The following is a 16,655-nucleotide window of genomic DNA, read 5'->3' as shown; positions in this document are numbered from 1 at the left end:
GTACAATTAATTCCAAAATTAACTGGCAATGACTTTGGGGATAGATTTCTTTTTTATAGATTGATGACTGTAGCAACACCATGCTACTGAGGTTCACCTCACAGTCCAGGTTTTTAGTTAACCATGTCCTGCTGCCCCTTTCGTGTTCACTGTTTTTTACAAAAGACACAAGGAGTACTGTGTTCCATGGAAGTAGCTGTAGTGGCACTGTGATAATCTGGAAGGAGAATAAAGCAAGATCTCTAAGAATGTAATGTATATTTTTATTCACTGGGCAAATGTAGCTGGAAAAAAAATTCATCCTTCTGAGTCCCTGCCACATTATTTCTGACATGCCACTCACTGTCATGGTCATTTTCCTATTTATTGAATATATTTTTTTTTAATTTGGCCTCCTTTTTTATAGGTGCATGTAATCATCTTGTCTAGCATGTGTGTCTCAGTTCTTCTCTGAAGTACTCTTGAATCTTAAACAAATTTTAGAAAATCTGTGGGAGTGAAAGATTTCCAAAAGAATTTTGGAGGACATTCCTGTGCAACATACACTGCTCCAGAGCCCTCTGAGATCTGGGAGCTGAGCACCAGGTGCCAGCTGTGGGAAACCTTCTGGTGCTCATCCTGCTTGGTGCTGTTCAAGTCTTGTGTTTTTATTGGGGATTTAGAGCTGTGATCCTGAAAGCCCTTTGAATGCAGAATTCATACTTAAGGGAGAAAAGAAATCTTTGGGTTTTTATATTTATTAGATTGATAATATTGAGGGAACAGAGGGGGTGAGATTTTCTGAGGGTTTGGTTTTATTGAAGGGAAGCTTTGTTTGCTTTTGTTTGGAGATTTGTGGTAGGGAAATTTTGGGTTTTGTTGGATTTTGTTTGCTTTGTGGGGTGTTTTTTAATGGGTGGGCAGTAGTAATGCTGGACACGAGCAGGTTGGTTATAACAAAGAAAGCAGTGTTTTGCTTTGGGAATTTTACTTGATTTTATTACAGGTATACCCTGTACCCAGTAACAAAACCTTTAGAAGAATGAAAACTCAATTTCTCATGTTTTCAATTATCTGCCTTTTAGTAGAAATACTGATTCTGTCTTTCACTTACAGAAATTTTTCCTCCTTCTTTATACACAAAACAGTTATTTCAGTAGTTTGCTTCAGGCTTATGCTTTCATCTTGCCCGTAAAACATCAATTTAAATATAATTTTAATTTTTTAATTATTCTTCTAAAGATTCTCATTTGTTAGTAATGTTAAGACATGCTGCTTATATTAGGATAAGAAAAAGTCTGCAAAAGAATTAAAATGTGCATGAATAGTATGAATATGCATGAAATATAAAGAAATTAAATGCTGATGTACCGATGAACAGCTTGAAGTATTTATTTATAGTCAGTCAGACACTTTTCTAGCACTTATTCAAATATTTCTCCTGTATATATATACTTATGAAAGATATTTTTAGCTAGTGCAGCTATTATATGCTAGCACAAAACTCTTATAGACGTATCATTCATGTTTTATATTCTTTCTCTGAGTAATAAGTAAACAAGTATTTAGGAAAATTCTTATTTTCTTTTCCTAAAAAGAAATTTTAGGAAAATTTCTGATTTTGAGCCTTCATGTGTTGTTTAACCACCCAGTTATCTTTCTTGAATGGGCTTAAATTAGTAATTTTTAAGTTTCAACATTGTACATTGAAACCTTATGTATTTTAATTATTAAAAATAACTAGTCAAAATACATGCAGTTATGAGACATTTTAGTCATGTCTATTTTTATGTCTTGAATTCTACGAGGAACAGCTGCTTTTTATGTAAAAAACAAGGTGAAGGGCTTTGGCTCTTGCAAGTTGGATATCCAAGATTTCAAGTGCTTCACACAAAAAAGTATTTTGTGGAAAGCAAAATGAAATTAATCAAAAGATAATTTAAAAAAAAATGTAAGTGGTTGGAAAGCAGCATTTGGGACTGAAATTTCTCTCTTAGTCTTGGTAGTTTGCATATGTCAGTGGTGGAAAGACACATAGAAGAAGTAAATCCATGGAAGATTTTTAATGCAGCATGGCACTGTAATGAAACTGCAGGAGAGTTATTAGTGTGACTGGTTTTGACAGTGGATAATGATACCCCAAGGTCTGCCCTACAGAGTATTCTCTTCTATTAAACTTACCTAGTTTCATTTGGGTTTTTGACTTAATTCCTGTAAAACAGAATTACAGGTGTATGTTAGAAATGCCATGATTACAAAGAGGAGTAAGTGCTAAAACTGAATTACTCTGCTATGTGGCATCTTTGGTCATTTGGGAGATGGGGAAGAACACACCATGGGAAGAGGAATAGGTGGTTCAGAAGTTGAGCATTCAATCTAAGAGTATTGGTGGGACCACCAATATCTTTAGATATCCTTATTGACTGGATGGGGCAACCCTGGGTGTATGGACAGCCTGGGGAATGATATGGTGGAGTGCTGTAGAAAAGGGCCTGGGTGTCCCAGTCAGTCGATGGCCGGTTGAACATGAGCCAGCAGTGCCCTGGCAGCCAGCAGGGACATCCCTGTCCTGAGGGACATCAGGGACAGCATCAGCAGCTGGGCAAGGGAGGGCATTGTCCTGCTCTGCTCTGGGCTGCGGCAGCCTCACCTCGAGCGCTGGGGACAGTTTTGGGCACCACAGTGGAAAAAAGACGTGAAGCTATTGGAGAGTGTCCATAGGCAATAAAGATGGGGAAGGAGCTTGAAGAGAAGCCATATGAAGCTGAGGGCACTTGGTCTGTTCAGCCTGGAGGAGACTGAGGGGAGACCTCACTGCAGTTACAGCTTCCTCATGTGGGGCAGGCACTGATCTCTGCTCTGTGCTGCCAGGACCTGAGGGAATGGCCTGAAGTTCTGTCAGGGCAGGTTTAGGTGAATATTAGAAAAAGGTTCTTTCCCCAGAGGGTGGCTGGGCACTGGAACAGGCTCCCCAGGGCAGTGGTCCCAGCACCAGCCTGGCAGAGCTCAAGTATTTGATCAGTGCTCTTAGGTACATGGTGTGACATTTGTGGATGTTCTGTGCAGGGCCAGGAGTTGGATTCAGTGATCCCTCTGGGTCCTTTCCAGCTCAGGATATTCATTGATTCTGGTGAGCTTCATTCGTGGACCTGCTCCTGAAGAGACACCTCCATCCAGACAGATCAGATCCACTTTCATCAGATGTAGCTCTAACTGCAGGATTGGCATTCAGGGCATGCAGAAATCACAGAATCCCAGAATAGTGAGGTTGGAAGAGGCCTCTAAGATCATTGAGTCCAACCTATGCCCTAACACCTCAACCAGACTATAGCACCCAGTGCCATGGACAGGCTTTTTTTAAACACATTCAGAGATGGTGGTTCTACCACCTCCCTGGGAAGAGCATTCCTGTACTTTATTATTCTTTTGGTGAAAATTGTTTCCTAATATCCAACCTTACCATCCCTGATGTAGCTAGAGACTGAGTCCTCTGGTTCTGTCAGTGCTGCCTGGTGGGAGAGACCAACCCCACCTGTCTGCAGCCTCCCTTCAGGAAGGTGTAGAGAGCAATAAGGTCACCTCTAAGCCTCCTCTTCTCCAGGCTGAACAACCCCAGCTCCTTCAAATGTTCCTCACAAGGCTTCTGTTCCAAGCCCCTCACCAGCCTCGTTGCACCACCTCTGGACATGTTCAAGCATCTCCACATCCTTCCTAAAGTGAGGGACCAGAACTGGGCACAGCACTCAAGGTGTGGCCTCACCAGTGCCAGGTACAGGGGAAGAATGACCTCCCTGCTCCTGCTGGCCACACAATACTCAGAAAATACTCAGAGTGTAGCCACAGGTCGCCAGCAAGGACTGAGCTGAGCTTTCATTGCAGCTGTGGGGGCTGGAGGCTGAGTCCTGGCACGACCCCGGCTGGGGCGCTCAGTGCTGGTGCTGCAGCAGTGGCAGCAGCTCCCAGTCACCCCCGTCCCTGTGACATTCCCCTGCTGCTGGCAGTCTGTCAGGCTGTTAGCACAGGAATAGCTGAATTCTGATGTTGCAGAAATAATGCATAAAAGGTGGAGGCAAGTGGGAGTGTTGAGATAGCTTTGTGAAAATCACTGTATAAGATATTGGTCAGTAAATTCAGAGGCAGCCTTTTTATGGCTTGCAAACATACAGCTTGTGTGATCTTTCTGTTTGAAAATCATTTTTCTCTTAGAGCTTGTCAGGACGAGATTTTTCAGAATGCACCGCTGCTATTCAGTATTTGTATATGTGGCTTTTGTTCCTTCTGTCCTCCAGCAGGGTTTTTTTTTCTCCTATCTATAAGTTGGCTTTTTTTTGAATGTTGGACAAAAGTACCTGAGTGTTTACACTACACAAACCTTTCTGTTGTGAGCTGAATTTGTTCTGAGCTCAGAAAAGAGTGGAGAGCAGCAGGATGAGCTGCTGTAGCCGCACACGGAGCGTGTCCTCTCCTGACCCTCTCCCCTGGTCCCAGAGATGCCTGGCAAATGGAGGCTTGGCACCCTGCCCCAGCTGGTTACACAAGGCTCTCCGTGTCCTACTTCTCTGAACAAAAGCTGCTCTGAGCAACACGGGCATCACACCTAGGTCACACAGGCAGAAAAAGCCATCTCCTGACAGAATTTTACTGAGTCATGATGGAGCTTTCCTTCATGGTAAGTCGGTGAGGATTGTCAGGTTTCAGAGGATGGCTTGCCTTGCTTGCTGAGTATGTGCAGAGCCGAGAACTATTAAACTTGCTGATGTCACCCTGGAGAGGAGGAGGGAGTAGAATCACTACAGAGGTCTCAGGTTTGCATGTGTAAACAGAGACAGTACTGAAAATCTTGCACTGAAAAGGGTTCGTTTTGCTTTTGTCATTTATTGATTAAAGAAACAACAAAACCTTGGGTACTTGCCTGTTACATTTGAAAGCATCGCTGTTAATTCTGTGAGAGACAGCATGTTAAGTTACCTAAATCAGCATCCGATTACTGTTACTTTACTACCAGACCTAGTGCTTTCATCAGTTCTCTCTATATGGAATCCACTGTACCTCTCATCCTTGGAAAGGTTATCCTCGGAATTGTTTCCACAATCAGAGGCAAGTCAAGGACTCCAGAGGAGATGGAATGGGCTGCAGATAACTCTGCAATTACAGATGGCTACAAATCAAGGTGATTTAGGGCTTGGCTGATCTTAGAAGTCTTTTCTAACCTAAACGATTCTGTGATTGTGCCTTGAGCCGCAGCCCTTGAGAAGAGCCTGTTAGTTTTTAACATTCAGAACACTGCCTTCTAGGTAAATCCTCTTACTGGGGATTTGAATTTCTATAGACTGCTGTCTGCCTTGAGGTATTGTGTGTCGTCTCTGAGCTGCAGCGGCCTCTCCTGCATAACAACTATTCCACACAGCAGTAGCCAGCTCAGTGCTGCAATATTTGAGAGGGGTGCAGATGTTTGCCAGCCGCTGCTGTTGGTTGCAGAAATGGAAGTTGGAAATTATTATTATTTTTTAATTTTTTTGGTGCTGGTAATTGTGATTAGTGGATCTTCATTTGAGGTTGATGGGTTAGAATGTGTGCATGGGGGTTTTTTTTGTCTGATTTTGGGTACTTAACGGGGAGCTGTGTATTATTTATCCGGCACGAGGTGTAGGTTTGCTCGTGTGTGTGCATTTCAGAGGTTCTTGGTTTGAAAGGTGCTGGGATTTCTGTGTATTGCTTTTAATTGTGATAACTGTCTGGTGCAAATGGTGTGTTTTTCTGTAGTCACTGGCTTTGGTTTATCAATTTCTTTACCGTTTGTAGATTAGTGAACAGTGAAAATAGAAATTTATCACACTAAGAAAATTTTAATGTTGTGGATTTTTGAATTTCAAAAGTTGGCTACTGTAACAGTGAATATTTAATTTTTTAGGAGGCATTGTGGAGAATATTTCTGCTTTTTTTTTACTGTATAGCACTTGATACTGTTGGCATACTTGTATATTAAAATGGTTAGCTATTCTTGCATGGTTGCCTGCTTTCTCTCAGTGAGTCTCACTGCAGTAACCCTTCAGAAGAGCTGCTACAGAACAGTTGTCAACCTTTTTTCTTTAGATCTGCTTATTTTTTTTAATAGCATTGCTAGGTGAGAGCAAATCTGTTCCATTCTGCTTTATCTTTCCATAGTAATTGTAAGTGATGGTGCAAGATGACACATCTGTACAGGAAGGATTTTGTACCTTTTAGATCAGTAACACTCAGTTGTACAGGCCAGAGCCTTGTTTTTTTTCTTTTGGCAGGCAAAATGCAATTTAAGATAGAGCATTTTATTTTTATTTAGGGTTTTTTTTTAAAGTTGTCTGCTTAGTAGGATCACTATGGTAACAGACTAAAGGATGTCTCTGAGGCACTCAACCTGCATTGCAATGTAAGTGAGGGGAGACTGTAAGTTGTCTGCCTGCTGAGCAGTAGGGAAAGGAACAGACACAGCAGAGAAATAACCTAATATTTAATATTTGTAAGCTATTATTTAATGCTTGTGTTAAGGTTAAAAAGTTATTTTATGGTGTGAATCCGTTGGTTTTTGTGTTCTCTTCTGGGGGGATATTGCTAAAATGTTCTTTATAAATCATGAATTTGTGTTGTTATTTAACTTCAGTTTGGTTCATTTTTTAAATGCTGTTAAATGTTACAAATTATCTTGATGAAGGGAGTGAGGAGGAAGCTGCATCAGTGTATGTCAGAGCTTATGGAAATGTCAGCATTCTTCTTATGTCTTGCTATGGACAATATATTAATTTTTGAATTTTTTGTCCCTATTAAAATTAGGGTTTTTTTGGAAATGTGAAGATCTGATAAAATCTTAGACATCTTAGAGATGTGTTTTGTATAGACATACTGTACTCAAGCAATTATTATCACCATGAGGAAAGCTAAGTAGCATCTAATGGCTGAGTACAATACTGAAAGTGTTGCACCTATCCATTGATACAGACCTTTTTTCTTCCCAGCTACTGCAGTAGGCTCCCAGTGCCACCTAGTTTGGCATGCTATAATATTTATAATATTATATAATGTATTAGTTTGATCTAAATTATCACTTTTATGCTAAGAAAAAATAAAGTGTACTAAAGTGTCAGTCATGTTTTGTGTATTAGAAATCACCTGACACTGTATTTTGTAAATAACTGTATTCATTAACAGTAGTATCTCATAGGGTAACTCTTAGGCTCCTGTGTTCCTAGGCCTTATTCTCTGTTGAGCTAATATGTCAGTGGAAATTTCACACCATGTGGGGATTTTATCAAAAGTTTATGGAAAAGCTCAGGCACTGGAGTTTCTGTGCCTGTTCCATTCATTTTTATACACTTGTGTCTCAAATTAAATAGTGATCAGTGAACTAACATGATGTTACAGACAGACTTCATTGCTCTGCTCTTGTGACCTTCTTTATAGATGAGTGAAAAACTTACCTCAGAACCTAGAATGTTTTAAAAGATATTTTTTGTATTCCTTAAAGTGATTAAAATTATACAAACTTTAATGTTTAACTGAAGTTTTCTCAACATCTGGAGGAGAGGATGTGAGAACTTACGACCTCCTTATGAACTCATGTTCTAATGAAGAGGTATTCATATTAAATTCTTTTTGACAAGAGTTCAAATTTTTAAAAACTAAAAATCACTCAGTTTTTAGGGAGAGTGTTCTGTTTTTCTAGATGGATTGAGTGCTTGAGTATTTATCTCCATGAGGCTGTGAGCTGGTGTCTCTGCAGTCCCAGTTGTGTGTATAAAAACTTCATCTTCCAATTTTGACCATTCATTTGATGCCTTCATTGTTTCAGATGCAACCCCAGTTGTTTTATGAAGATCTGTTGCTATCTTACATTCCTAGAAGCATTGAAGTGTTTGCAATAAAAAAAATTTACTTTCCTCTAGTAAGCAGTTGAACAGAAATTGAAAACTGGTTTTTTTAAGACACATGGTAAAATGCAGTATTGATTTTCAAGTACAAAATTGATTTACTCTTAGTAGTTTGCCCAAGTGATAGTATTACTTTGTTTGAAAAGCAAATAATTCTTTTTTCTTTCCAGCATTTTCAGTTAGCTTTGATTGACTGCAATCCCTGCACTTTGTCTAACGCTGAAAGTAAGTAACCAATATGTATTTATTTTGTTGTGGATCTTTTTTTTAAGTCTTATGCTTGCAACTGTATGAATTTTTAATGAACCAGGTCTTCAAAATCAAAATATTTGGTACTGAGAGAGGGGGACTACAAAACCTATCTCTCTCTCAGGGGAGACAGATGTTCTAGTGGAATTGTGGATTGTTTTACTAAATGGAATAAGTAAAAATTGAGACTTAGCTTATTCATTACTCTGAAGGCTTGAATTCTGGAGGAAACTTATTATTTGACTTGCTTTTTAGATATTTATAAACCTGGAGCTTGTCCCGTGGCACACATTTAATACCAATTATTTTAAAGTTTGCATGATCACGATAATCTGTAACTTTTCAGTGATTACTTCCATGCCATTTAAATTTATAGATCCAAAATTCAGCATCAACCTTACTGTAGAAATAAGAAAAAACCCCTCCATATTTGATTTTTTGGTTTTTTTTTAATGATATCAACTATATATTAGTCTGTATTTCAACATGTTAATCTTTAGTGCAGTGTGATCAGTCATAGGCAGAAGGTTCTGTAGGCTGTAACAGAGTGTCCTGCAGGTATTTTTCCACAATTAGTGAAATTGTATACAAGAATAAACATTGTTTCTCCGTGTTTTGGAGTCTGTAAGAATTAAAAGGCAGAGAGTTGTGAAGGAAATTATTCCTTCAGTTTTTAAGATACCTTCATGCTTGAGCTTAAGTTACCTCCAAAATCTCACTTCAGAGGCATTGGATGTAATATTTAAAGCATTTCTATAAAAACTGGATGGAATTGTGAGTATTGTATCAGCAAGGTGGTGAAAGGGAGTTTGTTCACGTGGCTGAAACCACTGGCTGTATCAAGGAGCCAGCTGTGCTTCAAGGCTGTCTTCAAAGCTTTGTTACTTATCAGCAACAGGCACAGATAATTTTGTAAAAATTTGCAGAATTCTCCCAGAGTCAATAGGCTTTTATTACTTTTCTACCAGACATGTGATTCTTTATTGTATTCCATGTTTGTTCATATTCTTTCTCACTAACTTTATGGGTTTTCACTAAAACTCTGAATTTCTGTAAGGTTTTCCTGACCTTTCCCCTCCAGTCCCCTCTGCCCCCAGATTTGTGTAGAGGGCTTGGAAGTTTTCCTCACCTGGGGTCACCAATTCTGGTGGTGTTCACAGGGGTCCCAGGACGAGGGAAGAGATGAGGATCTGACTCCATGTTTCAGAAGGCTGATTTATTATTTTATTATGTATATGATATGAAAAGAAAATGACATATTCAAACTATACTAAAAGAATAGAAGAAAGGATTTCATCAGAAGGCTTGAAAGGAAAGGAATGGAATGATAATAAAATCTTGTGACTGACCAGAGAGTCCGAGACAGCTGGACTGTGACTGGCCATTAATTAAAAACAAGCACATGAGACCAATCAAAGCTCCACCTGTTGCATTCCACAGCAGCAGATAACCATTGTTTACATTTCTTTTCTGAGGCTTCTCAGGAGAAAAGACCCTAATGAAAGGATTTTTCATAAAATGTGTCTGTGACAGAGGGCTGGCCCCATGTAAAGGCTTCAGTGCCTGACCAACCCAGAGGAGGAGGGTGAAGAGCACTGAGAGGGGCTTGGCCAGGTCCCACTGTGCTGTTCTGGGAGGAGAACTGAACGCCCTGCCCAGCCCCAGGGTGTTGGGTACCCTCACTAAATGCTCCATTTAATCCTCCCCCTTGCATTTCTAAGGGCTGGGTGAGTAGCAGCATTAACACTGAGTGTGTTCCCAGCAGAAATGTTTGAGTACTAAGCATGTCTTCTTCCTATTTAGGCAGTCTCTAATCTGACACCTTTAATTTTCCTTTTCCCTCCAAGGCATCACTTCATTTTGGAGCTTCACACTGAAAGGGTTTTGTTAGGAGGCGAAAAAAATAAGAGAGAAATTTTTAGATAATGAACTCCTGAAACAAATGCAGGGCTTTTGTTTCATCAGTACAGAGTGAAGTTTGATGATGCAGTGAACATAATGGGCGTGTTATGTGCCCCTTAGCAAGGAACACAAAAAGTTTATTAAAATTTTAGATGATGCATTTCATTCTGACCTGGTTTCCAAAGTGCACTCGGCTTCCTTCTTTACAGCAGAGGACAAAGCAGTGCACAAAGGGAGATTTTCCCTCCTTTATGACCCAGAGTGAAGCCCTGAACTCCATATTACCTGTTTGTATGGTAATTTGGTGTCACACTTTCCTGTAGCTTCAAGGGAGAGAATCTGTGTAATTGAAATAAATTGAGCTTGGCTCAAACCACAGGTATTTTCTTACTTGTAATCCTCGCGAACATGGAGCAAAAGTCTGTCTCAAAGGAACTTTTCTTTCCTCATCAAAGCAGAATGAGGATTACATTCATCTCAATTAGCTTTAGCTATCTACCATTCCATGGATAGTCCAGGTTAGCAGTTCTCAAGTCTTTTCTGTGATGATTTGAGCAGTGTGAGGGTAATTTTCTCTGTGCTTTTACTCTTGAACAACCCATTTTTCTTTCTCCAGCCAGCAATCTTGCCTGCACAGGCTGCTTGTGGTATTTATGGCATTCTAGACAATTTGTATGAGAAATTGAAAATGCTTAACAGTAACAATCAAAGTATCATCTGTAATTAACACTTCTGATTCAGTTTAACAAGGGGAAGGCAATTCCTAAAAGGAAGAAAAAACACCTAAATTTAAGATCCCATATAAAACTGGCAGTGTGTAACATAATGTTCTGCAACCCAGCTAGTCTGTTTCTTGGCAGCAGAATGAAAATGTTTATTTCTAGCTTAGATATGTACAGAAAATACTACCTTGTGTTCTCTTACCTCAGCTTCAAGAGATTTTATTGCTAAGTTTACTGAAAGGTTAATGGACTCTCTGTTTCAGAATACAAATAAAATCCATGGACTGCTTTTCTCAATAGCTGTTTGCAGTTTTTGTGCTTTGTTAGGATATTCATTTTCTGTCAGGTCTGGTATATTAAATGTAAAATATCAATGTAAAAAAATACTTTTGGTATCTTCAAAACCTAATTTGTCTTGGGTTTGCGTTGATAAATTTGAAACATTGTTTATCCCTCACTTCAAAACACTGCAATTGCTGTTGTTCATTAAAACTAATAATTTTGATTTTCCCACTCTTACAGTTCAGTTTCACATTGCCCACTTATATGAAATCCAGGTAAGCTTTTAAGCTCATTTTCATAAATTGTGGTTGAGTTTCAAACTATGTGATGTAATCAGTCTGAGGAATTTGGATTGTAGATGCTTTAGTAAAGTTTGACTAAAGTCTTGAATTAATTGAGAAACTTAACTTGCTTTGGCTAAATTAAAATATTTTTTGTGTGGAGTGTCATGGACTAGATATGTTAATAAACATAAATTTACTGATCTCTCAATTTAAATGCAAAAAAAAATCACAAAATACAACTTTGAGGAAAATTCTTTTATGAGATTCTATTTATATTTAAAAGATTATATGTAGATTTAAAAAGATGAAGTTTCTCAATTCATTTCTATATATTCATATTGTTTCTCATATACACACACAGAATCAATCCCAACCAGCTGCCCATGTGCTTTTTAAGTATATTTGGTATATCTGACATGAAATGTTCAAATTTAATTGCAATTTTAAAAGTTTTTAAATTTTCAAATCTAATTGATGCATGTGGCATTAGGGATCTGTGGTCAACAGCAAATAAAGCTGTGTTACTAATTCTGGGTCAAATCCTACCACAGAGCTTTTCAGGTGAATCTTTTGGGAAATTACAGAACACTTCCTGAGCTTCCAGAATATAAATAAATTGAAACCAAGTGGCTACTCAGACAGCTATGGTGTATGTGAGATTTGACTGACTGGTTACATAATGTAGGTGTTGTGCCCTTTTGCCACATTTATAGGTATCATATGACTGAGGAAGGGATGTGAATAGAAACAAAACCTGTTGCAAATGAAATGGATCACAGACAAACTATATTTTCAGTCAGTTAGAAAGTACTGTCTTTTGATGGCACAGTGAAAAATGGCCTGAAGTATTTCTATAGAAATAAAATACATGAATCTGATAAACAGAATTTTTTTCTTTTGAGTGCTTTTGGTGCAAAGTTGTATGACAGGACAGAAATCTGCCATCCCAAAGCACCATGAAGCAAATCCATGGATTGTTGTGGTTCTTACTTGGCTACCATCCAGATTCCATTCAGCACATCAGTTCTGTTTTACTCCAGCAGATCAGAAGGAAGTTAACCACCCCAGATCACTGTGCCAGGTGTCCTGTGTAAGAGTGTGATCAGTGGTAGCTGTGCTTAAGCTGAGCTTTCTGGCTGACAATTACAGCAGGAACTTCCTTTTAATGCGAGTCAGAGCAGAAAAGTTTCAGTGCATTCTGCTCTTAGGTTTGGTTTGTCCCACAGTTCTGGCTGGGAGAGGTATCTTGTTTTCTGGAATTTGACAGACTGATAGCCAAAAGAGTCCTGGCTTCATTCTGCATATTATCTCTGACACAATTAGAGAGGTTTTGGAGACAGGCTGGTTGCTTGGTTTCTTTTACGGGACACAGTGAAACAGTGTTTGAACCCCTCCATATACTTGAAAATTATATACTCTCTTAATATTAATGAAAAAGTTAATTCATTTCTTAATTAAGTACCACAATACTGCACTTTAAAGGATGGATTGCCAGGCTCTGGACAAGAGACAAGCCTGGTGCTGATGAGCAGTAGCAGTGGTTAATGCTGGTTTCTAATATCTCACCTCTGGAAGTGAGATGGCTTGTACGGTGCCTAAAGAAGGATGCTGGATTGGGTTCTCCTCCCCTTTTCCATTTCTAAGGCCATTCATGATGCAGTCAAACATCTAGGACTTTGGAATGAGCATAGAGGCATAAAGTTCTTCCCTGTGAGGGTGGTGAGGCCCTGGACAGGTTGCCAGAGAAGCTGTGGGTGCTCTGTCCCTGGGAGTGTCCAAGGCCAGCTCAGAGCTCTGAGCCACCTCATTTAGTGAAAGATGTCCCTGCCCATGGCAGGGGGTTGGAATTACATGATCTTTTAGGTACTTTCCAAACCATGCTGATTTGATGAAATAAAACCAAATGTAAACATGGGGACAGGTTTTGTTGGTATTTTAAGGCATATACGTAATCAGATTTCTAAAGGGTAAATGCTAAAACAAATAACAAAAGTAAAAAATAACCTAGGTCTGGAAAATGTGCTCTATTTTAAAAGGCCTTTCTAAAACCTCTTGAGCCTGTAAACATATTTTTTTAATTAAGTGTGAATATTAGGCACTAATATTTACCTAATTTGACATCTGGATTGCTGCCTTCACTGTCATCCTCTAAAGTGAACTTCTGTTCATTTGCTCAACATTCATAGTCATAAACTACAAATTTTGTTCCCAGTGCTAAATTTAAAATCTTTTCCTGATTGTTTTTCTTTTGCTGGACATGGATATTTTATTTATTTATATTATTTGTTTTCTTACCAGTTGTCTGCATTTCATGAACACCAATTAAAAATCTTTTCTACCAACTTCCCCTTGTTCCATTTGAAAGTATGTAATTGCTGCTTTAATTTTTCTTCCTGACTAGAATAAGGTTTTTAAATCACCAATTTGTCTTTTGTGATTTTGAGATTTCAACAACTTGATAACATTTCTAAATTCTACTAGGTATTTAATTGTTTAGTTTTCTTCCCAGTTGTCCCTTCAAAACACCAATACTGATTACTGTGTTCTCCTTGCTTAAAACAAATGTAATTAAGCCACAGTCGTTTGCATTTAGGTGGCCGCATTTATTTTTTAATGCACTCTTCATCTCTTTGCCAGAATGAAGTCTAATGTTGAATTACCTAAAAGCATGTTTGTGGAAGAGGAGGCATGGAACAGTGGAACATTTAAAATACATTCACTTTAAGCAACTGTTGTTAGGGAACATAAAGATAAATGCTGACATTACTACCAAATAATTCATCAAATAATTCTATATATCAAATAATTTAATATACACAAAACAGCTCATACAGTTTGCAAAAGGCAATAAGGACCCCCTGTCCTGACCTGAAAATGTGTTTCCTGTACCTGTTTGTGTAGGGAATTGAAAACTGAGGATTTCTAGACTGTAGGCACACCTAAACTGTACAGCAGATAATAAGATGTTCTACCTTCATTATCTAGGCATAAATCTTTTAATTCTACACGTGGTGGGACTCTTACCAGGACAACAAATATCTTGAAAGAGGCAGTTCAAATAAATATATACCAAAGGAAGGAAAGAGGCAAAATTATACCAGTCACAAATTACTGATGGATCTTGGTTTTTGTTACAAATTTCCTGGGAGGAATTTATGTGGGGTTTTCTCAGATGTAGATTCACATTCAAGTATTCCCCTTAAAAGCAGAATATTCAATATTGTAGTGTAAGAAGGATAATGCATGTATGAGGAGTTGACAAAATTTTAATAATTTGCAAATTTCCCTCAATTCTTTTAAGTAGACAGTTTCTATTAAATACTATATTTGTAGAAGTTATTCTCTTACCATATATACACATCACTCATTAAAGCTTTCATATGCACTGTATGCAAAAAAAAAATTCTAGAATTTTTTGTCAATGTGTTTGTGTGCTGTCAGTGCTGTGAAATCGTTGCTATTGGTGATCTGTTGTAAGCTCTATGATTAATCCCTTTACTTTTTTCCTTTTGCAGAGAAAGTATCACTCTGCAAAGGAAGCTTATGAACAGCTTTTGCAGATCGAAAACCTTCCTGCACAAGTAAAAGCAACTGTCTTACAGCAGTTAGGTATGTAAAATTAACTTTTATTTTCCTCTGTGTTTCGTTTTTGCCATCTTTGCCTTCAGCAGTGTTTTTTAAGGCTCCATTTCCAAAGGGAGTCTTAGACACACTGTACATGGTACGTGAGATTTTCACCCAAATCGAACATGTAGAGGTAGATAATCAAGTCAATAAGAGAGGAGGAAAATATTTTGATTAAACGTACAAAATTAAAAAGCTCTTGTGTGTTAGATTTTGGGCAGTGAGAGGGTGGTTTTTCAGAGAAAGAGGGCAGCAGTTGGAATTCTTTGTTCTCTGTTCTGCCTCTGTTAACATCCCTTGAAAAAACCTAAATACTCCGTGTCAGACTAGAAGAACATGGCAACTGAAAAATTTACCTTTTCTTCCACTATAATTATACTGTGTAATGAAAACCAGCTACTGTAACTAAAAGGTTGATCATCAGGTGCCATTAAAAAAACACATAAAAAGTGAAAAGGAATTATTTTTTTTAAATTGTCGTATTCTGTGTTTATAGAAAGCTGATAAACAATTTTTAGCCAAGAATTTCTAAAAAGTGGATAGAATAAAATGCTTTTATCCTCTATACCATATAAAAATATTTCCAGAATATTTTGTTAAAATTGTTCAACCCAGTACAGAACTCCTTCATTCACCTTCTCCATGTTCTTCATCTGATTTATTATTCTCAATATTAATTTAGCCTGCTTATGCCCATTTTTATTTCTTTCCCTCTTCACATAGTGGTCATTTAGCTCAAATTTGTAACTGGCATTAAGTTATGGCCACAGTGCTTTCTTTTTCTGTGGTGCAGGTTGTGTATGGATTTGGAGTGGGAAAATTTGTGCTCTGTGACAGAATGTCAAAATCAGTGGGCTAATTTTGAGTCATCTCTGTGAAATCACAAGTGAAACTGCTGGAGGAGTTTGCTGCAGGACTCTGGGTGTTGCTCTTTTTGCTGTCACAGGACAGTGTTGCTTACATCTCAGTAAGCCCTTTGAATTTTATTTTTTTTTAGCTTGGTATTATGTCACCTAGTATAAATTGTCAGCAATTTCATCCAGAAAGGCTGTGCATCTGATCAGTGGAAGACAGGCTTCTCAAAAGAGCTGACCAGCTCTTTTTCATCTCTGTTTGATGTATGTTGCCACAATAGAAGCAAAGGCACATGGTTGTATTCACAAAATCCTGCCACAGGTCTCAGTAAGAGCAGTGACTTTGAGAATTGTCTGCTGTCTGAAAACTGGATTAACTCTCTATTCAAACAGCATAGGTCACCCAGTTTTGTTGTGTGGGTAGCTTCTATGTGGAGAAAGGGATAGAGTGGTCTTAACTGGACCATTGAAGGAATAATGCCTTTTCCTTTGCTCTGCTCTCTTAGCAGTGGTATTTATCAGAGTCTGGTGTTTATCACAGATTTAGTCTTTAGCAGCTGGTAATAGAAACACCTCCTCAGGAAGCACAGTCCGGGTGGTGCACTGCTGCTTAGAAAAAATAATAGAAAATACCTGCCATCTGCCAGAATGCTACTTGAAAAACCCAGTCAAAACATATTTGTATTTGTATATTGAACTCTTTTTTTTTCACTTTGACAGAAAAAAATCAGTTTGAAAATAGCTTTTGTTTATTTTCCTTCACTAGTTAATGTTTGTTGAGCCAGATTGGAATTTAGGCGAGTTCAGAGAGAATTACTTGTCTTGTGAGAGAATTACTAAAATCTTTGCTGCTGTTGC

The 16,655-nt window shown here is 38.2% G+C and overlaps 1 protein-coding gene across 10 annotated transcripts in view; it reads left to right on the top strand.

Moving 5' to 3' along the window:
• Nucleotides 1-16,655, top strand: part of KDM6A (lysine demethylase 6A) — a 153,953-nt gene that overhangs the window by 85,819 nt on the left and 51,479 nt on the right. For all 10 annotated transcript variants that reach the window (XM_077171511.1, XM_054627958.2, XM_054627960.2 and 7 more), the window contains exons 7-9: nt 8,051-8,105; nt 11,276-11,310; nt 14,835-14,928. In XM_077171511.1, coding sequence (XP_077027626.1) covers nt 8,051-8,105; nt 11,276-11,310; nt 14,835-14,928 — 184 coding nt within the window. The remainder of the gene's footprint in view (nt 1-8,050; nt 8,106-11,275; nt 11,311-14,834; nt 14,929-16,655) is intronic.

Source organism: Agelaius phoeniceus, chromosome 2, assembly GCF_051311805.1.
Source record: "Agelaius phoeniceus isolate bAgePho1 chromosome 2, bAgePho1.hap1, whole genome shotgun sequence".
Lineage (NCBI taxonomy): Eukaryota > Metazoa > Chordata > Aves > Passeriformes > Icteridae > Agelaius > Agelaius phoeniceus.
This window is presented reverse-complemented; position numbering and strand designations above follow the sequence as displayed.